General features: G+C 39.4%; 1 protein-coding gene across 3 annotated transcripts in view; it reads left to right on the top strand.

Annotated features, from left to right (window-relative positions):
• The window catches only part of cdkl5 (cyclin dependent kinase like 5), a 90,093-nt gene that overhangs the window by 54,618 nt on the left and 9,856 nt on the right, over positions 1 to 25,619 (top strand). For all 3 annotated transcript variants that reach the window (XM_066672260.1, XM_066672261.1, XM_066672259.1), the window contains exons 4-10: positions 6,491 to 6,536; positions 7,303 to 7,439; positions 8,268 to 8,388; positions 9,248 to 9,307; positions 12,008 to 12,098; positions 14,583 to 14,772; positions 18,103 to 18,183. In XM_066672260.1, coding sequence (XP_066528357.1) covers positions 6,491 to 6,536; positions 7,303 to 7,439; positions 8,268 to 8,388; positions 9,248 to 9,307; positions 12,008 to 12,098; positions 14,583 to 14,772; positions 18,103 to 18,183 — 726 coding nt within the window. The remainder of the gene's footprint in view (positions 1 to 6,490; positions 6,537 to 7,302; positions 7,440 to 8,267; positions 8,389 to 9,247; positions 9,308 to 12,007; positions 12,099 to 14,582; positions 14,773 to 18,102; positions 18,184 to 25,619) is intronic.

Here is a 25,619-nt window from a genome sequence, read left to right as displayed (position 1 = left end):
ACTCTCATTTCCAGTTGGTAAATCTACCTTCAGGTAAACACGCCCAACCCTGATGAGTGCAGCTGACAGCTCTGACAACGTGGTTTCTTTATTCTTTGCTGGCCACTGCCCAGTACTGGAAATAGAAAAGGGCAACCAGGAGAAAGAGCCACTGGGGACATATCTTCATATGGCTACATCAGAATTGGAGTCAGTGCTGTGTTTTTGTGCAGACAGTGAAAGCCTGTTCTACCTTGAGAATCAAAGGCTCAACACTGTTGTCTGTGTCACAGGGCATGGCTTTGTTGGGGAAAAAAACAACACATCCATACAGCTCTCTCTGGCACCTTTTTTGAAGTGGCACTCGCACCTGATCAAAACGGCCCTTTCAGCAGGGAAATCCTATTCAGGTGCGACTGAGAGGAATCAGCTGCTGTCCCTAATCTCCAGCCGGACACAGGGGCTCTGCTCCTTTATACACAATATGATTGAGGGATGAAGGAGACAGGAAAAAGAGGGCAAACACACAGGACAGAAATAGAGAGAGTGTGTAGAATAGAGAGAGAGCGACACAGCCAGCTTGTCTGAGCCATTCTAATGTCTAGAGGCCATCTCATCGTTGTCCCTGACTAAAAATTAGGACACATTTGTCTGTTATTTCAGTGTGTGTGTGTGTGTGTGTGTCATCCAGCCCATTGTAGTGTGACAGTGTCCCAGCAGTGGGTTCTGGGCCCTGTGCTGTGTTCCTCTGGCTGCCATTTAGCTCACTTTCAAAGTTTCCAAGTGATGATAATATTAGTGCTGTCAAAATGAACGTTAACACACCCTGGAATTTCACAGGTTAATCTTTTTAATGGTAATTAATCATTGTACCCAACCTCCTCCGATAATTCAGTGTCCTAAGCTCTTCCTGGAAGGTTTACTCAACAAATTGAGATTGTAATCCAAAATTCATCAAAACTACATAGAGATATAATAATAAAAACGTAAACAACACATTTCTCCCTGCCAAAAATACAAGGAATTACTGTCATTTTATTTTTAAATCATTTTAGACATAAAAATAATATAAATACAGTTCCGCTGTTTTGATCTTACATTGATTCTTTTACTTTACATTTAAATGTTAAATATTAGGGGCGCCACGAGGTGCCATTAAATATTAGGGGCGCCTCGCTGTCACACAGCTCCAGGGACCTGTGAGGAGTGTGGTGTGTTCTCCCTGTGACAGTGTGGGTTTCCTCCGGGTGACTGTCTGTGGGCAGTGTGGTGTGTTCTCTCCGTGTCTGCGTGGGTTTCCTCCGGGTGACTATCTGTGAGGAGTGTGGTGTGTTCTCCCTGTGTCTGCATGGGTTTCCTCCGGGTGATTGTCTGTGAAGAGTGTGGTGTGTTCTTCCTGTGTCTGCGTGGGTTTCCTCCGGGTAACTGTCTGTCTGTTGTAGAACTGTGCATACACAGCTTGCATAATTTCCATTTGAAACGAAATCATGAAATGAAATGAGACACTCTGGAGGAACTGCACATGAGCTCAGCATGCCCAGTGCGAAGCTGTGACTACAGGGCTATAAACTCCTTTAGCACCAGGCTATGGAGCAGTGGAACTGTGTTTTCTGGAGCTTCATCCAACATTTAATGGCTTGGATTGGAGTTTGTGATCCAGAACTTACCATCCTCTACTTGATTTCACACACTTTTTTCATCACAATAAAACATACATCACGTTTTTGTCTCAGCAGTGCCACAGAATATCCCTCAAGATCTCAGATGTCAGGAAAGTGCTTAAAGATTCTAGACGAGGAGAACGTGCCTGTAGTGAACTGTGGCGTCTCACCAAGCACAGAGCATTTCCCCGACATGAGCAATAAAGGCAGGTGCGAGATGTGACGGGCCGATCAATCCATCCCTCATACGTGCTGTAGCTCAGATGTGGAGGGTGAAAAGGTCGCCAGGGAGCGATCGCTCACAGTGTACATCCCTTTTCTCTCTCAGAGTGGATGTCTGTAGGCAGGACAAATGGGGTGGTCACCAACAGCCCGTCTCTTTGATAACTGTCAGATCTGATACAAAACATGCAAGGAATGGCACACAGCTGCAGTGAGGAGTTTGCTCTTAATGACATGGAGGAGAGCTGATGTTGTCACAGTGGAATGGACTGCAGCTTCTCTTCTCTCTGGAGACTTTAATGAGGTCCGTCAAGGGCAGCATGTCCACTAAGAAAGAGACGGACAAGGTCAGAAATTGGACCCTTCTGCGACTTTCCTCAACACAACGTCCGGACATAAACTGTGGCTTTATAAGTTTGGAAGCAAATTCATTGTCTTTATTGTTTTCTACATGCTTTCTGTAAAGTTCTTTTAATCCTTAAAGAGTGATGAACATTAAGATGCTACAGACAGGGATTGCATACGTTGATGGTTTTGTATCCAGACTACACAGTTCAGATCAATGGAAGGTCAGTGATGAAGTGATTTCTGTGTGATACAGCTATTAGGGGATCGATGGGCTTGATTTGGCAAGAATTCTAAACAAGTTGTCAATAAAACACTTCAGAGGCGATTCATAACAAATCCTGAGGTAGTCCATCAAACTGCAAGGGTCTGAATAACACTAAACACATTTTCAATATGGGTTTTGTGTCTAAAATTCGGTGGCTAAAACTTTAGCGTAGATTATCACTTGAGCTATGTGGCTAAAGAAGCTAGTAAGTGACGTAGTAGCGGCAGATATCTTGAACCTTGAATGTTGCTAATAATATTGTCAATTTTTTGAGCAGAAATTATGTCATACACTGTCACATCAAATAAACAAGGCTGTTTGAAATTAAATAATTAGGAAGCATATCTGGATTTGAATCAAGTGTGTCTGGCACAATACAGTGCAGGGGGCCTCCTTCACTTGCTAGTTACATTAGCCACTAAACATACACTGACTGATCAGCTTATGACATATAAAGAGGGAATTAAATATGATATTTTAAACATTTTTGACTAAACCCTAACTTTAAGATAAGCAGCTGAATTGAATATATTTTAGTTCATCACATAATTTCTTAATGTGGTTATAGCATTTATTGGAAATGTAATGCTATGCTAATAATGCTATGGCAAAAAAACAAAAACAAAACGTGGCGCCAACATAATAAGAGCGTGTCAAATTATTGTGATACGTACCATGTATTGTAATATATTTGGCTTATTTCCCACCCCTTGGTCAAAGGATGTTCTGTTTGAGTAGTTGGAGTGTTTATGGTGCGTCACTGGGTTTGTTATGGATGCCGAGGTATAAAGCAGGCTGTTGCGTAAGTACATAAGGCTTGCTAACTGCGCTTGTGTGTGCAACAGCAGTAGCAGCAGGCCTGTTTGTGTTTGCTGAGAGAAATCAGCCTCCGGTCCCAAATTAGAGCACAGCCTGGGGGCTCAGCATCGCTGGTGATAAAGCATATCCACACACACACACACACATGCTGAAGTGTTACAGCACACACACTGGGCGTAGGAGTGAATTGAATATTGGGGAAGACGTATGCTGGTTGTTTTTCTTTTTCGACCATGGCCTTTCAGAAGCAGCCCTTGAAGGAATAGTCTAGTGTTTTTTAAAGTTAATCTCTATATAATTTGAGCATTTACACTCATCAGCAAAGACCGATTCAGAAATGAATCCTTTGTAGCAGAGTCCAGCATTTTGTTCCTTATTTTAAAACAAATGGATCATTTTGGGTCCATTTAAGTGCAGACTGGGATTATAAATTACAGGGTTAAAGGTGATGGCTGATCTAAAACTCAGGATGTTTCCTCACCATTTGCTGCTCTGCAGTCTGTTTGCGCGCTGGAAACCGGTCTAATGTGTCAGGCCTGATGTATCAGTAAAGGGGTTAAAAAAAATGTGTGTCTTGGTCTGATATGCCGACCATGAAGCCATCTATTTCTGAACTGTACCAGCCCCTTTCACAGCAAACTAGCCCCACTGCATGATGCTACCACCCCCATGTTTCACAACTGAGATAGTGTTATTTGGATTTTAAGATTCACTTTTTGCTACATACATATCCCTGATCACTATGGCCAAAATGTTTAACTCCACTCCTCCAAGGTCATGTTCCTGGCCTGTTTTGAGGTTTTGGCTGAGATGCTATTGTATCAGGAAGCAGTAAACATTAGGCCTTAAATGCAGACAGATGCAATATTTACCATTTTTTTTAAATATGATGTTGATGTATGTAAACCTTCGACCTACTGACGTCTGAGTGAATTAAAGCTACAATAAATCTCTCTGATTAAAACTTTATAAAAGTACTGCTGATGTGAATGGTGTGTCCTAATTCAATTTTTTAAATAAACATTTAGTGTCATGTAAGGTGTGGAGACTTAAATTTAACTTTTGGCCTCAACTGTACATGAGCAAATATCAGTTTCATGAACAATCAGCAGTGAATGCCCTGCTTCTTTTCTCTTACAGCCAGTCTCTATCTGTTACCTCTTTGCCCCCCGTCTCTGCCCCTTGAGAGACTGAAAGTAGATCAGAGGTGTGTGGAGGGAGACAGGGAGGAGTGAGAATGTGTAAAATAGGACAGTGAAGAGAGAGAGAGAGAGAGAGAGAGAGAGAGAGAGAGCAAAGAGGACACCACTGTTCCCATTACTGTTTCTCAATTCCTCCATCCTCTACTCCAACTTATCAACACTAGACTCTGGCCCCGTCCACACGGATCCGTTTATTTCATTAAAACGGTTATTTTTGTCTGCGTTTTGGCGTCCCGTCGACACGAACAGGACACTGACAACAGAGGTTTTCGAAAACGCTCGTCACTATTCTCGTGTGGACGAAAGTAAACGGAGGTTTTCTGAAACGCTAACTTCCCACTGACTGAAATGCAAATACCCCCTCACTCCCTCTATATTGAAGTTATAAGTCATAAAACCACAGTGTATATGCAGCTAGCACTAGATTTCTAATTCCCACATATGAATAATATAAATGATGCTGCATTAGAAATATATAATGCTTTAATACCTAGATTCAGTATATTTGTGACTTGTGTAGTGCACCACATAAGGCGTTGTGATGTGTCGGTCGCGAACGAACCGGTTCAAAGAGCCGGCTCTTGTAAGTGAACGATGAGAGCCGGTTCCCGTCTAAGACCGAGCCATTTTTTTCTAAGGCTTGTCATTCAACCAATCAGAGAACAACAAGCAAAGTTGAGACACTTGGTTTTCCCGAATGCCAATCTGCCTTCCAAAAAATAGTTGAAGAAATCAGTTAATGTCTGTTGACAGTTGTGGTTGTTTTAATCACTACCGTTGAATGCTGCTGTTTTGCACTTTGCAGAGTATTTGTTTATTTTATTATCCAGAAATGGATGATTATTTAATTTAATAAGCTATTTTGTAATGCCTACCTTTTGGGTTCCATTGGCTATATTTCAGAGTTTACAAGTGATTTTTTATTAAGGTGTTTAAATAAAAATCCAGTTATTTATACAATTGAATGTGTCAGTGCAGTCAGTAGGTTATTACAAGACAGCCATAAAAACAATTGGCCATTGCAACACTATGTATTATTTTTAATATTGAACAATAATATTTTGTCCATACAGTCATGTAAAATGTTGGTAATGTTGTTCTTTACCAGTGGAAATAAGTGGTAAAACAAAGAGCCATTTAGGAGCCGAAAGAGCCGGCTCCCCAAAAAGAACCGAAATTCCCATCACTAATAAGGAGTTTGGAGTGATTTGAGATTAAACCTGTTCCTCTGCTCGTGGTGTTTTGAAGCCTCCCTTAAAGAGGTTCTATGGCCCCCTACTGGACTGGCATAGATAATGCAGCCGTTTTCGTATTGGTCTAAACAGGGTCGTTTTCAAAAATGTACAGAGTAAAATCTGTTTTTAAAAATCAGTTTTGACGGGCCAGTGTCTGACCATAACACATGCTAAAAAATACCTTTAGTAATGATAACTTCTGCTAGACTCCTAAGCCATTCAGAGTGTTCATGCTAAGCTAACAGAAATGAACGTAAAATTACGTGGGCAGTATGTTGTTGGTTTTTAAATACCAGTGTCACTTCCAGGTTGAGATTGGACCTGTGTGCTCATGAACAGGCCACTTATAAAACACATTTTGCAGCAACAGATGGGCAGTGACACTTAAGTTTAGAAAGCATAACCAAAAATTATAGAGTGCACTCTGTGGCCTATTCACTTATGGCCTAATACACTTCCACCATGTGATTAGGCCTGTACTTTATGGCTTTAACAAGACCCTTGTTTGTTTGATAGCAATATGTGCCCTAATAACAATAAGGAAAAATATGTTTTAATTTTGTGGTTTTCCTGTCACTACTGTTGCAGTAGAAGGCCTTTGTTTAGCAGGCTGTACCACTGGAGCGTCTGGGCTAATGAAATGCAATAAAGGGTCTGTTTTTCATTATGGCCTGCTGCTGGGGAATGTGATTGTGTGGCGTAACAGCCCTCAGAGCAGCAGGCTGTGTCCCTAATCAACAATTCCTCTTTTTATTACAGGAGACTAATGAAATCGTGGCCATTAAAAAGTTCAAGGACAGCGAAGGTAAGACACTCCTGGAGTTACGCTAACACTGAATAAAAGCTCCAGCGAATGGGAGTTGCCTCACCTAAATAGGAAATACTTTTTAATCACATTGCTGCAGGCGTTCCTGTCCCATTCTGCATCTCTACACTTCACACTACCTGCTTGCTTTGTGCATCCCTGAAGGAGTTTAGCTTCAAAGTCTTCACTCCCTGTGGCACCAGGCCTTTTGTAATATTTACCTGCTCTTTAATGTCTTACACCTACTCCTGTTTTGTTATACTTCCGTATTGAGACTGTCAACTTTGATAAATGTCCATTAAGTAGAAGCAGTTTGTTGCAAAGTCCCATAAGACTTGCTCTGAGACACATGAATGGTCACATGACACAAGAATAAAGTGCCATATCCAGTATTAAAAAAACATTTTCCATTTTAGAGATTGCTTTTAGATTGAACTTTACTATGCATTATTCCATATTTTGGAGGAAAATGTAACACAGGAAATATAACAAATAGAAAAAAAAAAAAAAAAAAGTTCACATATAGACAACCTTTATGGTGTTTTCGATTTTGTAAAAGTTTCTGAACAGTTCATTTGTTGATGTAGATTAAATCAATCAGAGTGGCCATGTGCAGTCAATTTTACTTTGATTACTATATTTTTTATCCTCTTTCTAGCTCTCTGCTCTTTCATGGTTTCACAAAGATACCTGAAATCTTTCTAGACTTTTTTTTTTTTAATTGAAATGAAAAGATGATGTTAACTACTGTCCGCTCCCTCTGCAGAGAATGAAGAGGTGAAGGAGACAACACTGCGGGAGCTGAAAATGCTCCGCACGCTGAAGCAGGAGAATATTGTGGAGCTGAAGGAGGCCTTCCGACGCCGGGGAAAACTCTACCTGGTGTTTGAGTATGTGGAGAAGGTACACACAGCAATCCACTTCATTCTAACAAGAACTCACAGAAATATACTGTGTTTTTTTCAAGGGCAAAGGAGGAGAGCAAGCATGACCTAGAGCCATATGAAGAAATTTGATCAGTGAAAGTGAACATACACTGAGAATTGTGCTCTGTGACACACTTGAGTTAAAATACAAACAGTAATTTGTCATGTGGAATGCTTTAGTTAATGTACAACAAAATATTCTGTGTGAAAGCCAAAGTTTCCAGCAGGGGAAATCACCCAGGTACACCACAGACAACAGGTAAATAACACACAACGTACTGCTGACGCAGGAGGACGTCTTCTGACAGTTTGGAGAAGCTATTCAGTGACATCTTTATTTTATTATAAATACAGGAACATGGTTCCTGCTTCAGTTAATGTGTTCCTGTAATGGTATACATGCTGTAGAGTGGGTTACAATATATTGGCGCTCAGAGTTAAAAAAACTTTTAACAGTTCTGTATGTTTTAGTTCAAACTAAAACCTTATTGGGAAAAAGTAAAACATTAAACGTGGCCTGTGTAATAAATAATGAGTGTTTTATATTTTCTGTTTTATTATTTCCAGTATATTTAAGTACCTCAGAGAGTTGAATTTGCATCATCCAACACATTCAGGCTTGTTCTCTACAGAGGATTCTGTATTTTCTCTGCAAACTGATTAAAGCTCTAACCATAGGTGTCCAAACATTTGCATACTGCCTTACCATTAATAACTTGCACAAGAAAACTTATTTTCTTTAGTTAAACAGTATTTGGACCTAGCTAGGCTTTTTTTCCTTAAAGTTTCCTTTTTGCTGGTGTAGAATATGCTGGAGCTGCTGGAGGAGCTGCCCAATGGAGTGCCTCCTGACAAAGTGCGGAACTACATCTTCCAACTAATCAAAGCCATCCACTGGTGCCATAAGAACGACATTGTGCACAGGGGTAAGAGCATCGCGGGACATGGAGAAATGGGCCAGTGCTCATGTTAGTCAGTAATAGAGTTCCATAGGTCTGTATCAGTGAGGTGATTACTGAAAATCTCCAATATTTAGTCATTATAAATCACAACCAAAGCTACCCTCAGCTATAATTCCCACTTTGGAAAAGGCAAATTCACTCTATCCACAGTTCTGTGTAATTACTGTGGAGTGTAATGTGCCTGCATGAGTGAATCAAAACCTGGTCATCAGTGTGAAGGGTCGTGGTGTTACCAATATGCTACACTATACATATATATATTTACAGAACTTACAGGGACATCAAAAACGTACTAGGTGTCCTAATAAAGATGAGTTTACATCATGCCTTTTCTTCCATATGAGGATCCAGCTGAATAGAGTCTGGTCGTAACTAGGCCAGAGTGGTGGAGCTGTTCACCGAGGCCTCTGCCCCACTTGTGAGCAGCCTGGATCGGCTCTCTTTTTTTTTTTTGAGTGCCTAAACTTTCCCATCCTCACAGAAAATGGAGGGGCAGAGCAATGTCATATAGTGTATAATCTGTTGTCTTGCAGGCAGTAAAACACACACACACACACACACACACGTGTATATATATATATATATATATATATATATATATATATATATATTATAATGATATGAAATGTGTGCAAATTGAAGATAAATACTTTTTTCTGTTTAAAATAATGAGGAATAAATTATGCCTACATTTTATGTGTACTACAACTTTCCATTTTTCAATATGTTCAATTCAGCAAATAAAAGAAATGATACTTTTCAATTTTACAATTATTATTGTTTAAAAAATTGTGTAACTTTATTCTTTCTTTCTTTCTTGTAGATATTAAGCCAGAGAACCTCCTCATCAGCGCTGACGATGTGCTCAAGCTGTGTGACTTTGGTACGTTTCACTCTTCTTGTACTCAGTGACAGGTTAAGCTTTGCTCTTTGGTCGAATTAAATTCTTTCAAATGACTCAGTTGCTGAAAGAATAGGAGGCTGGGTTTCCATTGGCTGACCAATTAAATGTTTACACAGAAGGTTATCGACCAATAACGGTAGCTCTACAGTCAGACCGTCCAATCAGAAGATTTTAGGCTACTTCACCACGCCCCCTTCTCACTAAAGCGAACCAATCGGAGTAGGGGAGGGCGGGACTAGTTTGTGAACGAAACTTCTCGAAATTCTATGTAAGCTCTAGAAAAACAAAATCCCAGACGTTTGTGAAATTCCGCCCGGACATTATTTAAAGTCTAAAAAAGAGGACATGTCCGGGTAAAAGAGGACGTCTGGTCACCCTAGTGTTCTGCCTAGTGTAGACTAAGATTAATAAGCCAATCTTGATTATAGCTAGCCAGTAGAATTAGCATGTTTTTGTAAAGTGAGCCTTTAGAAGAAAGTATTGTAACTGGATTTTGAAAAGTTTAAAAATACCACGGCTTCCCGGCTGTAAAAGTTATACTAGATTTTTCCACTTCCTCAGGGTGTTTGTGCATTTTCAGGGAGCTACTGAGCTGTTGTATACAGCATGATTTTAGAACCTTGCCTACCCCCACAGCAGTTTTTGGTAGATGGCGTTTTATAATAGCCAAGCAGCCCCTTCCTGTAAAGACTGGTGATTCTTGGCATATTTAGCATTAGCACTGACACCTACCCGACCCTGTGGCCATAGACAGAAATCTGATTTTGGAGAAGTCTGTAGTGAGCTTTTGTCACTGTATGAGGTTGTAACTGAGGCCTTCTTCAGCAAGGTCTGAATAATTGGTTTCAATTTTCCAGGAGAGTTCTCTATGCGGTATTTCTTTTCTAGCCCCAAAGCATACTTCCAGTATACATTTTACAAGTGTGTATCATACCTTAAAAGTGTGTAAACAGAGACCTTCATATTTATACTGGAGTGACCTTTTGAATACAGAAATATAGGCTTAGAGTTTGGGAGGGAACCACAAAAGCTAATTGTTTGCCATGATGTGAGGCAAATGTGTAGTTATTTACATATGCAGTGGGCACAGGTGTTATTGGAGGGGTATAAGCTGCCATTTTTGTTTTTAGCTCAATTAGCTTTGTAGTTCAGATCCAAAACTAAAGTAAACTACGTATGCCTTAATGTGTCTTGGATGATAAATTACATAAGGTGAGAATTGTGCAAACTCTTTATTTATCCTAACCACTGGGCTTTGGGTGTGGGCTCAGACCATAAGGCTTAATGTGGTTTTGAGCACAGTATTATGGCTCATTTTGTTTATTTCAATATATTCCCCTAAAGGTGCTTGTGTCCAGGGGCTTTGCATCATAATGACCTGCCCCTGCCACAAACTGAACTAATGACCAGTGTTGGAAAGCCTGAGATGCCGGGCTGAACTTCCAACATTGAATGTCATTCATTTTTATTATTATTATTTGTAATATTATTATTAGCAGGGCTCTGCATGTAAGCAACAGGCTCTTCCCTGAAAGTGAAACACCCATATTCCCATGGCCAGCTCCTACAAGGCCATTTCAGTCAATGTGATGCAGATAGAAGAGATGGCACTGAGATTGAAGAGAATGCAATGGTCTTGTCAAAATATTATATTTCCAGGACTTTTTCTGAGACACATTATTCTTGTTTGTTCTACAACACGATGCCTAATTTTACGCCTGTCTTATTGAGGTTCTCTGCTCATTTCTTTTGGATGTACCCAAGTGGCACGTTTGTGTGTGTGCATGTGTGTGTGTGTGTCTGGTCAAGCATCAGCAGGTCCTCTGTCTCACACTCCATATTGAGGGCAGAATGCCAGTCGTGATCTACTTAGGCTTCTGCCATTTTGTTTCTGGTACAGCATGCGAGAGCAGACTGACTGCACATGGCCTTGTGGAGTAACATTGTAGACACGGGGCATTGTTTCCCTCTCCAAACCAACACATGCATGCTAAGTAGCCTTTGAGCTAAACACACACACACACACATACACACACAGTAGGTATTTAGAGTCCTCTCAATGTATGCAGAGCAATTTATGGAATTAAATTTGTAATTGTAGAACTACAGATGCACCTGTATGGTCAGTGGAGCTGAGAGAATGGACAATGAAAGTAGAAAGACTTTGATGTTATGACTGATTTGTATCTCTCTGTACATAATAAGTATAGATATACATATACACGCACGTACACCAGTCCATAACAAACCATAATATTAACAGTCATTAATAGTCACCTTCTTCTTACTACATTCATTGTCCATCTGTTGCTCTGCATACGTTGTTAGCCCCCTTTTCCCCTTGTTCTACCACAAGACCTTTTTTAAATAATTTTGCACGGAAAAGGCTTGTTTCACAAGGCTTGATATCTTCTAATGATATCTGTATGAGCCCTGTGAAGGACTGGCGCCCCCTCCAGGGTGTATTCCTGCCTTGCGCCCAATGATTCCAGGTAGGCTCTGGACCCACCGAGACCCTGAACTGGATAAGGGTTACAGATAATGAATGAATGAATGAATATCTGTATGACTTAGCGTGTTGTCCATATCTGACGTTCCTTTGATCAAATCAGTAATGAACCCCTTTCTCTCTCTCTTTCTTCTCTTACACCTCTCCACTCTTGTATCTGTCACTCTCAGGTTTTGCCCGTGACCTCTCCGATGGAACTGATGCTAACTACACAGAATACGTGGCCACCAGGTGGTACCGCTCACCTGAACTGCTGCTCGGGTCAGTTTTTATTGTGTTTATGTGTATGACAGACCTAACCTCCATCACGGTTGGCGCCCTGTGCTACATGCGCTGCTTAAAGTTCTCACAATGGTACTAGAATATCAGTTTAGGCTACAGTTTAGGAGACTCAATTATGACAAGTTCATCAAGGCCATGACCAATGACATTAGTATAAAAGTAACAGTGTTGACATGAATCACTGCTGAGTGCCCATTAAGAGTATAAATATTTTACTGTGCATAGATTATATATTTTTTAGTTCTTTAGGTCTTTGAATATATGTTCATTTTTATTGTAAACGTATTGGTCAACAACTTATATATATATATATTTTTTTGTTTGTTTGTTTACTATGAAGTTCACTGTAAACCAGGATCTAACAATGACCAACGAGACAATTTTATTAAAATGTTTCATACCTTCATACTTTAAAACCACACGTTTCATTTTGTAATCAATTGTAATTACATTTTTGAGGATTTTAACATTACATTTTAATTTCACCTTTGACCACTTTATTCAGTTATATTCCAAAAGATTATAATCACTTCAAATAGTCCATTGGGCAGTTGAATTGGCCACAGATCAGTACAATGAAATATGTTTACACCTCTATTTTCTAAAGGACTTAAGCTATTTCCTTAAACTAGTTAGCAATGAAATCTTAATTACAAACAATAAAGTGATGTATGTACACCTTTTGTGTAAATTAATAATTTTGTATACATAGCTAACAAATAAAAGCTCTGTCAATGCAAACATCATAGGCCTAAGGTTAGGTTAGGTTAGTTCAGCTTCAGGAGATAAATACAGGAGGTCCTTGGGTTGCGTCAGTCCCGAGTTACGATGTTTCGTGGTTACGACACATCTCCCATTTACTGTATAAAGCCTTGTTTCGACTTTTTTGCGTCGTAAACGTCGTAACGCGAACTTCGTGTGTGGTGTGCGCGGCGGAAGAATACACGGTTACACGGCTAGGGACCGAGGAGTATAGGTGTTAGGATAGGATAAGTGCGTACAGTATGTTATTTACGTACAGTATATACGTAAGTTCCGACTTACACCGAAAATCGGTTTACGACGCGACGTAGGAACGGATCAACGTCGTAAGTCGAGGACCCCCTGTATATGATCCTGAAGACTTTGTTGCGCTTTATGTGCCTTTGTTTTTATCTGGGGAGGTACTTTAAGTTATTGCTGCCAAGATCTGTGATTTTATCCCAAAAACTGTGGGGCGAATGGTCATCGTGTTTTTGTTTTTTTTAGATGAACCCTGAGCTCCCTTAGTAATAGTCACCCTGTGCAAGTCATATTTTCACAAGTCTGCTCTAAAACAGTCTAATACACACAAACATACACATTGTAATTGTTGTAATTGTTGGTAATCAGCCAGTGACTGCCATATCATAGAGATAAAATTACAGAAGCTCCTCTGAAGCTAAACCAATCCCGCAACTGTGCTACAGGCTACGACACACATTTTTAAACGTTCACGAGAAGTGTTTTTAGTTGCATGGCAGTTGTGTTAGCCTTATCTGTCTTACAGCGGTATGGTGACCTTGAATAATTAGTTTTAAGAACAAAATAACAGCGTAATGTTTGTTGAGGTTTAATGTACTTATTTAAGTGGATCCCTCACATAGTTTGGTTTGCTAATTTGACTTTGCTAAACCTTAGCTGTTAGTGGGTTAGTGAGTTTGTATGAAAAGCTTGTGCCTTCAAGTGTAGTCTGGATATCTGAGAACTTGTCAACGTCCCACCATATTTTTCTTATGACCTTTGATTAATTGCACTTTGTCTGTTAGTGTGTTTCCTTGCAGGGACGAAAGGCTTGAGTCTGAGATAATCACAGTTTTCTGATTGCTCTAGGGAAATGTTTCTTAGTGTGCTTTCCTGGCCATGACCCAGTTGTTGGACAGATATGCAAATGCAACAATTTTACATAATTGGCTCCCACTTTTATGAAGTTAGTAGAGCAGTCCATCATGAGAAGTACAATGTAAAGCCCACCACTTTGCAGAGCCACAGAACAAATCGACACCTGAAGAAAATACTTTCTGAGTCTTTTGCCCTATAAAGGGGCTTCCTGTGCTTGCTAAATGTAAGGGTTTGCATACTACCTCTGCACTCTCAGCAGTGTAATGACAATCTAAAATATTACAACTTATATGTTACCAGTCTTATATATATATGTGTATACATAACACGTTCATAGCTTTATCACCGTCATTCAAGTCAAATCAATGTGAAATCAGTTACAACAACAACAGCCAAGCTTTATTTGACCTCACCAGCTGCATTAGCCTCTTTGCTTGTAGTTAAACGTAGTTACATTTCAGACTCCAAGCAAAGTGAACTAGTTTAGCTGCGTCTAAAATACAGCTACTGTAGAGTTAACTGGGCTTCTCTGTCGACTGTTCAGCCTTTTATTTTAACATACAAGTGGCTCTCTCTCTCTCTCTCTCTCTCTCTCTCTCTCAGGGCTCCATATGGGAAAGCAGTGGACATGTGGTCAGTGGGGTGTATTCTGGGCGAACTGAGCGATGGGCAGCCATTGTTTCCGGGCGAAAGCGAGATTGATCAGCTCTTCACCATCCAGAAAGTCCTGGGACCCCTCCCTCCGGAGCAGATGAAGCTCTTCTACAACAACCCCCGCTTCCATGGACTACGGGTGGGCTTCTTTCTTTCTCTCTCTCTCTCTCTCTCTCTCTCTCTCTCTCTCACACACACACACATATACACTTTTTCCTCTCTTGCTATTATTGTCTTTCTCTCACTCCTCCTGTTATTATTCTCCCTCTTGCTCGCTCACTTGCTCTCTCTCTCTCTCTCTCTGTCTGTCTGTCTTTCTGTTCTCTTCTCACCTTCTATCTTCTCACTCATCCCTCCCTCTCCTCCTCAGCTTCTCCCAAACATTCTCTAAATCTCCAGCTTCTCTTTCTCTCTCTCTCTCTCTCTCTCTCTCTCTCTCTCTCTCTCTCTCTCTCTCTCTCTCTCTCTCTCTCTCTCTCTCTCTCTCTCTCTCTCTCTCTCATCCTCGCTGGTTGGGCATTCAGTGCTGTGACTGATTGGATTGTGGTGACTCATGCTTGCGTCTTCTGAGTGTCTGTTTGTGTATATCAGTATGTATCTGTGTGTGTTTCTCTGTGTATGTGTGTGTGTGTGTGAGATGCTGGCTCAGACCTGCTGACAAAACCCAAGACCAGTGTGCATGTCTCTCTCTGTTTCTCTCTCTGAATCATTTCTTTCCTGTTATATCATAGCTCAGTCCATATTCCACAGCTCTGCTCTCTGCAGCTGTTCTGCTAGAGAGAATCAGGTCGACATTCAAATCAACAGTTTCCAGAAACATGACAAAATGGTTTTAAAATCAAATAAGCACCTGTTTGAAAAAGTCTAATGGATAAATCAGCTTTGTTGTTTCTCTGTTCTACGTAGATGCTAAATATATTCATAATTATTTACTTTACAGAGATCAGTAAGTGTCGGCACCAATCAAAAGCAATAAAGGTGCTGAACACATTATAATCACGCTGACATGACAGTTTTGAATGGAGGGGTTTTTTGTTACATTATTATATAATTCAATGAATAAAGAAATAATTAATTAAAAGCAGAATAAATTAAATAAATATTTCATTTCATAATTACGTTTTGAAATAAACGCTTATAATAATAATTTTGATAATTTTGTGTGATGTTTGTCATTATTTAAATAATGTGCGTTTGACGTATTTTAACAATTGTATTATTTAAATAGTTTAATTACTGATTTATATATTTCTTTCATGCACCTTGCAGCCTTGCACTATGAAATAATAAAATCTATCAACATACTCCATCATCCAGTCGGGGGGGTGGGTGAGGGCGGGGGGTTAATACATTCTACGTTAAATACTGAAGTTGACATGTATGTATGTGTGTATATGCAAAAAGTAATAAAACATTGTTCACAAAAAAACATACTCCATCATCCGTCAGTGGGCGGCCTAACTCCAGATCGATAGTCAGATCGATAGCCTGCTGTTGGCTAATGCTAGAATCTTTTTCTAGCTAGCTAACGCTAATTAACTTACTCTGTACAGGGCTGTCTGTCGGGTGCTGGGGTGGAACCTGACGGAATGGAAGATAACGGAGCAGCAGGGGTGTTTCTTAACGCCTCTTTAATAAAATTTACAGCCCCCCCTTAAGAGTTCAGTGTAGCTTTTTGACATTTTGTCCTCTTAAAACTATCATTAGTATATGGAACCATGAAACGAACGCACATGATCAATCTGTCTTGCCTTTAATGTGCAAGTCTAGCCAATCAATCGGACGGGATCAGAGTCAGGCCCGCCCACTGACGGATGATGGATGATTCTGGCAGATTTAATTATTTCATGGTGCAAGGCGCATGAAATAAATATATAAAGAGTTAAATATTGATTATATGATTTAAGTAATACAATTTCAAACTTATTTCAAAGGCACATTTAAATCACGTTTAAATAAACCACAACATTATTTAAGCTTTTATTTCAATTTTTACTAATTAAGTGAAATATTAATTAATTCTCCTGTTGATTAATTATTTCTTTGTTAATTTAATTATATAATATTGTCACAAAAACCCCTTTGTATTTGTGATGGCTATGGCATGCATCACTTTTTAGTCACTGTTAGTAATAAAGTACTGAACATACGGTGGCGCAGCAGGTAGTGTCGCAGTCACACAGCTCCAGGGACCTGGAGGTTGTGGGTTCGATTCCCGCTCCGGAAGACTGTCTGTGGGGAGTGTGGTGTGTTCTCCCTGTGTCTGCGTGGGTTTCCTCCGGGTGACTGTCTGTGAGAAGTTGGTGTGTTCTCCCTGTGTCTGCGTGGGTTTCCTCTGGGTGCTCCGGTTTCCTCCCACAGTCAAAAAACACACGTTGGTAGGTGGATTGGTGACTCAAAAGTGTCCATGTGAGTGAATGGGTGTGTGTGTTGCCCTGTGTAGGACTGGCGCCCCCTCCAGGGTGTATTCCTGCCTTGCGCCCAATGATTCCAGGTAGGCTCTGGACCCACCGAGACCCTGAACTGGATAAGCGCTTACAGACAATGACTGAATGAACATAAGAAATAAAAATAAACTGAACTCCAACAGCAAACATGTAATAAATGAAACATAAAAACCCAAAAACTGAAGTAATGTAAATATAAATAATTATCACTGCTGTTTTTAAATGCCCACAGCTTGCATTATCCAAAAGTGTGGGATGCTCAGGAGCAGTCAAACACAAGCCTAGGGTCACCACACCCAATGCCAAGAGAGGGCTAGAGAGATAATAACTCCCTCAGGAGTTTACTGTGGAGCAGTGGCACAGGCCTCTCTGTAGTGATGGACCCTCAGGCAGTACCTTTGGTCTGAGATGGACTGAAGTTAGTGATTCTGAAATAAAAATCCAGCATCAGTAATTAACATCACTGATGTCCTTTTGGCTGAATGCGATTAAATATTCAGTATCAATATTCACAACAGTGTTCCAGTGTAAAGCTGTTACTCAGATCGAGAACAACGTATCTGTTGACATCTTTAATTTCAGAAGAAACACTGAATGAGGTGTCTATATTTTGGACATATAGAGTATCATTTGAAGATCAGTGAGTGAAGTTTGTGTAACTTTGTTGTTTTAGAAGATCACAGCAGCTGGGAAGCAGGGCTGCCTACAGCAGATGGTGGCAGTAGAAAATACTACACACACAAACATACATACACACACACACACACACACACATGCACAGGCAGGGAAACTGAACCACCGGCCTTATGGAATCTGTCGCAACTCGCCAGCAGAACTGTAGGGTGCCCACTGTGTGTGCGTGTATGTGTGTAAAAAAGATTGCCAGGGGAAAACCTACAGGTTTTCTAAAGACATAACAAATAAAATGTGCCATTACTTTTGCACAAGCCCGGAGTGTGTGTGAGAGTGTGTGTCTGTGTGTAACATCATGCTCTAATCCACTCTTCCACTGTGTGCTTCAGTTCCCCACAGTGAGCCACCCACAGACACTGGAGAGGAGATACCTCGGCATCATCATCGGCCCCATGCTGGACTTAATGAAGGTAAGAGACACCAGACCACTGAGCTGTGTGTGTGTGTGTTGCTATATATGTGTGTGTGAGGGAGAGCGAGAGAGAGAGAGAGAGAACGAGAGAGAGAGACAGATGGGCTCAGTGCGCAATGGAACATTGATTTTGACTGCCAGTGCCGGGCTAGGCTGGTAGTGAAGGGTAGAGAGAGCGAGGGAGAGCAAAAATGTGTAAATGTCTTTTAAATGTTAGATGGCATTAGCTTGTATTTGCACATTATTTTATGCGATACATCCAGTACCGTGCAAAATTCACTTAATTAGTTTAATTTCCATTCAAAAGCTCCAAATCTATATGTAGTATAAAATTCTAGGGTCTTTAGTTAATTAGTATGCTGTTATTTATTTCTGAAATCACGTGGAGCTGGCAAGAAGCCCTGAATGAGAAAGGGAAATGGACACAAAAGGAAGAACATTTGCAAATCAAATCAAACCAGCTGCTGAGCCTAGACCTCCACATCGCAGAACCTGTTTAGAATTACTTTGATCTTGTGAAGCAGAAAATGCAACCAGTTACTTACACTGAACTTCGGAGGTGTGCACAAAATGTTCTGGCATATTTATTAGTGAAGGGGAGAGAGAGAAAAGTGTTTGTGTGTGTGTGTGTGTGTGTGTGTGTGTGTGTAGTGATGGGGGGTTGAGTCGGTGGGGGCAGTAATAAAGGCAGAATGGACACAATAAATACACACACTGCCTTCCTGTGATCACTGATGAAGGCCTAGAAGATGACTAACACAAACTGTGCAGTAACAGATGAGCCACTGACTGTGACTTTATATCTATATGGTGGGTGTATCTAATAGTGTAGACGGTGAGTGGGCAAGTGTTTAGAAAAATCTAGCAGCACTGTTGTGTCTGATCCACTCATACTTATGCAACACACTCACACACAACCGGCACCAACTAATGTTCTGTGTAAATTTTGTTCTGGAAAATTAAAATGCAATAAAATCAGGAATCTGAGATTTACTCACTTTTGATCTTGGACAGAAATGTATGAGGAAATACATTTGCTTGCTGTGTCTCTGCTCATTTATTTTACATGTAGTTGTGTGTATGCACATTGTACAAATGTGTTTGAACAGTGTGTTCTGCTATATTTTATAGGGCCTCGGTATGTATGTGTGCATTCAGGTCCATGTTCGTGTATAGTGTGCCCTGACATGTATACTTTGTGTGTCCAGCCAGTGGGCAGTAGTGCTTGTTTCTTCTTGCTGATGACTCACTGCTTATACTAAAAGCTCTTTACACATCTTTTTTCCTACAGCTTCTTGGCATCTCTCACAGTGACAGAGCAGCGTTCAGTTACACGTAGCTGCATCACAGCCTCAGTTCATTTCATTATTCTCCTTACCGTTGTTTAGATGAAATGATGCAGTATTTTTCGAATAAAAAACAAAATTTAATTATTATTTCAGCATTAGAATAAATAAAAACATATTCAGTAGAATAAACATTAAAGTTTTGTGCTCCAGTGTTAAAGTATACGTAAAAAACCTATACCACACCTGACTTTGCTGACAGAAGTGGAACTATTGATGTAAAGATTGCAGCTATTTTTACTTTTAAGAGTTCAGTCATGTCTAAAAATCACAGCTAAACTGCATTTCTGGGTAAGGTGGGACATTCTGTAAAATTGGACCATTGAGTTGGTCATTCTTTTGACAAAGGCAGGAAGTTAATATTTCCATTGTTTACACTGATCAACTTGATTGTATTATGTAAATATAAACACTTTAAATATTTGAAGATTGTTTACCAGTGTTCAACCAGGTGTTCTTTCTACAAAGAGGTTTTTTTTTGCCCATTTCGGCTTGATACAAGGCTTGATGCTCAACAGTCTGTGATAGCCATTGCCTGGTTCTCCTCCTCATGATCCGCCATAAGAGACAGATGTGGACTGCAGGCAGGTCAGTCAAGCATGGTCTTGCTGAAATAACCATGGACTTCCTAATGGCATTTTCTTATACAGCGCCTCTGCCTGTAACAGTAATAACATTATTGATTTATGATACAGTATATTGACATTGTTTCCATAATTTGCTGACCTCAATAATGCCTGTTGTTTTTACTAGTGTGTAGGTTTACATAAGAATGAACATCACCCATGTTTTTCCAGTCACTCTATTCTTTTCTTTGGTTTTCTCTGGTCTCACACTTCTGGAGTTGTTATATATTGTTTAAAAATAATAATAATGGTTTTATTCATATATTTTTAAATTCAGTATCTTTGAACATTTTGTTCCATCCAATTCCAATGTCTGAATATTCTTAATAACTGATTTGCTACAAGTTTATTGTTCTTTAAAAGGGTGTAATTACACTAATATGCTTTTATCTTTATATCAATGGCATAAGTTATTTCTGGGACAATGTATCAATCACAAACATGGCTACTGGCCTAGCAGTTTAACCCAAAAGTCATGCTCATTCAACATTATTGTCCAGACTTAAGTACACGGACTGTTTCTTTTCAAATTTCCTGAATCATTTAATAATGTTAAAGGCGGTTTTTCATGATTTTAATAATAAAACAAGTATTCTTTCTTCACAGGTGGGTAATATTGACTTATTTTTGCTGTAGAAGGAACTGACTCTAAATTTGGAAAAACGATAACTGCATGAAAGTAATCACAGAACTACAGTACTACAAAACTAAACAAACAAATTAAGTTATGTGGTTTTTCAAACAGTGAATAAAAACTTATCAAATCAGGTTTATTGTCACATCGCATAAGAGTACGGTGAGTGAAAAACAAAAAAAATAATGTTACAAAATAACAGACAGATTAAAATTCAGTATGTACACAGCTTACATATATTACATTAAAATACAAACCGGAAGTTGGGACACTAAACAAATAGTGAATATAAACTGAATGCAATGATGTGGAGGTGGCAAATGTCAATATTTTATTCAGAATAGAACACAAATCACAGATCAAAAGTTTAAACTGAGAGAATGTATCATTTTAAGGGAAAAATATGTTGTTTCAAAATTTCATGGCGTCAAAAAATCCCCAAAAAGTTGTGACAAGGCCATTTTTTACCACTGTGTGGCTTCCCCCCTTCTTCTTAAAACACTCAACAGACGTCTGGGACAGAGGAGACCAGTTTCTCAAGTTTAGAAATAGGAATGCTGTCCCATTCATGTCTCATACAGGCCTCTAACTGTTCAATCGTCTTGGGCCTCCTTTGTCACACCTTCCTATTTATGATGCGCCAAATGTTCTCTATAGGTGAAAGATCTGGACTGCAGGCTGCCATTTCAGTACCCGGATCCTTCTCCTACGTAGCCATGATGTTGTGATTGCTGCAGAATGTGGTCTGGCGTTATCTTGTTGAAAAATGCAGGGTCTTCCCTGAAAGAGATGACGTCTAGAGGGGAGCATATGTTGTTCTAGAACCTGAACATAGTTCTCTGCATTAATGGTGCCTTTCCAGACATGCAAGCTGCCCATGCCACAAGCACTCATGCAACCCCATACCATCAGAGATGCAGGCTTCTGAACGGAGCGTTATTAACAACTCGGGTTATTTTTGTCCTGTCTCGTCCGGATGACATGGCGTCCCAGTGTTCCATAAAGAACTTCAAATCTTGACTCATCTGACCACAGAACAGTCTTCCATTTTGCCACACTCCATTTTAAAAGACCCCTGGCCCAGTGCAAACATCTGAGCTTGTGGAGCTTACTTAGAAATGGCTTTCTCTTTGCACTGTAGAGTTTCAGCTGGCAAAGGCGGATGGCACGGTGGATTGTGTTCACTGACAATGCTTTCTGGAAGTATTCCTGAGCCCATTCTGTTATTTCCTTGACAGTGGCATTCCTGTTTGAGGTGCAGTGACGTTTAAGGGCCCGGAGATCACGAGCATCCAGTAGAATTTTACGGCCTTGACCCTTACGCACAACAATTGTTCCAGATTCTCTGAATCTTTTGATGATGTTATGCACAGTTGATGATGATAACTTAAAAGTCTTTGCTATTTTATGCTGGGTAACACCATTCTGGTATCGCTGCACTATCTTTCTGCGCAACAATGGTGGAATTGGTGATCCTCTTACCATCTTGGCTTCAGAGAGACACTGACACTCTGAGAAGCTCTTTTTATACCCAATCATGTTGTCAATTGACCTAATTAGTGGTAATTTGTCTTCCAGCTGTTCATTATATGCTCAATTTCAATTTTCCAGCCACTTATTCCTACTTGTTGCACTACTTTGTTGACACTGTGAAATTTTGAATCAACATATTTTTCCTTTAAAATGTTACATTTACTCAGATTAAACTTTTGATCTGTCATCTATGTTCTATTACAATTAAAATATTGAAATTTGCCACCTCTACATCATTGCATTCAGTTTTTATTCACAATTTGTTTAGTGTCCCAACTTTTTTGGAATCCGGTTTGTACACTGTACTTAGGGTGACCAGACGTCCTCTTTTACCCGGACATGTCCTCTTTAGACTTAAAAAAATGTCCGGGTAGAATTTCACAAATGTCCGGGATTTTGTTTTTCTAGAGTTTACATAGAATTTCAAGAAGCGTTTTGTTCACAAACTAGTCCCACACTCCCCTACTCCGATTGGTTCGCTTGAGTGAAAAGGGGGCGTGGTGAAGCAGCCTAAAATCTTCGGATAACATGGTCTGACTGTAGAGCTACCGTTATTGGTCGATATCCTTCTTTGTCAGTCTACACGTCAGTAGTTGTGCCCCCCCCCTCCCCCCTACCAGGAACGTATCATCTCTTTCACTATCTCAGATTTTGTCACCCTAATGTACTTATATCATGTACTCAATATTAAACTGTTGAAATATACAAATTACAAAAAAGTAGCTTACAGAGAGGTTAAACTTCAGCCACGTACAAACAGCAGTGTTTTTTTCCCCCTCAAACATACCATTCCACTTTAAAAACGCGGAGCTTCTGAAAGTAAACAAACCAGTACAGCCTTTTCCCCACAATTGTAGATGTCCCTTTAAATACAGTGGATGATAAAAGATTTATATTTTTTGCAATGTTGCACTGAAAAATGTTATTTTTGAGCTATTTGACAATCCTCTCATGACATTTGGAATAAGACCTAACCTTTGGTGAATGCTAATTTTCTATGTTTTATATTCACCAAAGCATCAAATTAAAATATTTCCAACTTTTATATTTATAAAACACACGTTGTCCAATGGAACATTGTAAATATTGTTCTTCTTTTTGTCCTTTAAATAAAGGGGATCAATAAAATAACATTATTTTTTTTATTGAATTTTACAAAGTGTACCAACTAATCTGTAAACAAGTGTACGATTCCTACATTGGGCTAATGGTGAGTTGTGTTAATGGACTTGAATTTTCTTTTTACAAAGACAACTGAATAACTTTCTTTCATTTCTGCCAGTGCGCATTTGCTTTACACATCAAGTCTCCCACTCTTGGCCCTCTATTTTTTCTTTTTATGTGACTTCTAGATGTGGTGTTATTGTCAGGCAGGAGTCAGGGAGATGTTTGCCAAAAGGTCATGACCATAAAATATTAAATGTCGCCTGGATAAAAACTGTCATACTTTAATGCCAGCAAGAGAGAGAGAAACTCCAAACCTTCAGTATGTTTGATAGGTAAGACAATAGAGAGGAAGATGCAAAGGTCTATTCGGCCATAACTGCTGAAAGTGAAAAATACAGACAACAGACCTTTAGGTCCAGTACACGTGAGACACATTCTTTAGTTAATGGTGTGGATGTGTTACAGATATGTTAGCATGAGAGACATTGTCCTGTAAGATATTTTACCCTATCAAACTACATGTTCCATTGGCTATACACCCAGTGTACATAGTACAAGAAATATGTATACACCAATATTATATATCAATATGTAAGTTATTATATATAATATTCTATATATTACCAATGTCCATGACTAAGTATAGCTGAAGTGAATACAGTATTGAATTCTACTCACTTGATGCTTACATAACACTGAAGAACCCCATAGGAAAACTAGTTACGAATTATTCTAAGTGTGAGAGACAGGATCCCTAAAATGGTTATTTATTCTACTTACAGGTTACTTATTTCTACATTACTCTCTGCTGTATCATAATATACATAGCCATGACAAATACATGAAATACCTGGCTTAAAACAGTATAAAAGGGGACATTTTATTTCCTTTAAACAGTTCAGTAGGGTCCTTGTAAGAATTTTACATGCAGAATGCATGTTTTGCAACTGTTCCTTTAAATGACAGTGAGCCACTTTTTACCTCTTCCCCAGTACACAACAGTGAGAATCGAGGAGCAGATGCTCTTAGTTTTAGCCATTTTCAGTTGGTTCTCTTTCTTCCTTTTTCTGATATTCACCATTTTCACCAATAAGCAAAATCTGAATGGCTTGTGGAAGCCAATGTTTCTTACTTGAGCAGCCCAAATAACAGTTGTCTTGTTATACAGTTTGTGGGTTGGTTGGAGCTCCATATTCACAAACTAGCATGCATGTGTACTGAAAAAAGCGTTTGCATTTCATAATATGTCTTCATTAAAGGTTGCTTAAAAGCTCTCTAATTTTGGCATCAAAAATGACTTGTTTCATTGAACATGGTTGGTGATTTCAGTCTTTCCTGATGTGCTAAGTACATACTTTTTAAACTGTGTGCTAGGCTTTTATTCTATTCTAGGTTTTTACTTTCAGTGTGAGATATCGTAAATACCAAACACATGTCTTTTTACAGTACATTGCACAAAGGCCCTGCAGAGTGGTTTCTTTCCTCTATATACTTGTATATGGGTGGGATGATGATAATGTTCTTCCTGGCACTGGACTTCTTGATCCATTTTCTTACTGTGGCTAAGTGATCCGAATGTATAAGAGAGAAAGAGAGAGAGAGAAATATGACAGAGCTTTAGGCTGCTTTAGGTGGTTCCTGATTTATTAAAGGCCTGCTGAAGCTGTTCCATATTTATGATAATTAGGGTGATTCATATTATCATCTCTTATTGAGCTGAAGATTAGATACTATTAATATGCTGATTGTATGCTAATTGTATTCATACCTCAATTTATCCATTTTGTATGCATTTGAATGAGCTACAGATGAACGTTATGACATAATCAACCTTGAACTACATCAAGGGCATTAAAACCTTAATCACACAATCACTGCAATAAGCAGACAATTTTCTAAAACTGCAACAACAATCAATGGCAGTGATATATCATATCTAGCTAAATTGCTATTAATAATTCACGATACAACTGGAGTTCCCAAATAAAGACTCAAGACCACCGCAAAGACATGACTCTCTCACTTACCTCAAATACCTGAGACTAAACTCAAGTTCTCCCCCTAGAGGGCAATGTCCAAGTGAACCTGTGTTCACTTGGAGCTGGTAATGTTCCAGAGACATGCAGTG

Source organism: Hoplias malabaricus, chromosome 5 (genome assembly GCF_029633855.1).
Source record: "Hoplias malabaricus isolate fHopMal1 chromosome 5, fHopMal1.hap1, whole genome shotgun sequence".
Classification (NCBI taxonomy): domain Eukaryota; kingdom Metazoa; phylum Chordata; class Actinopteri; order Characiformes; family Erythrinidae; genus Hoplias; species Hoplias malabaricus.
The sequence above is the reverse complement of the archived record's forward strand: the minus strand, read 5'-3'. Positions and strand labels throughout refer to the sequence as shown.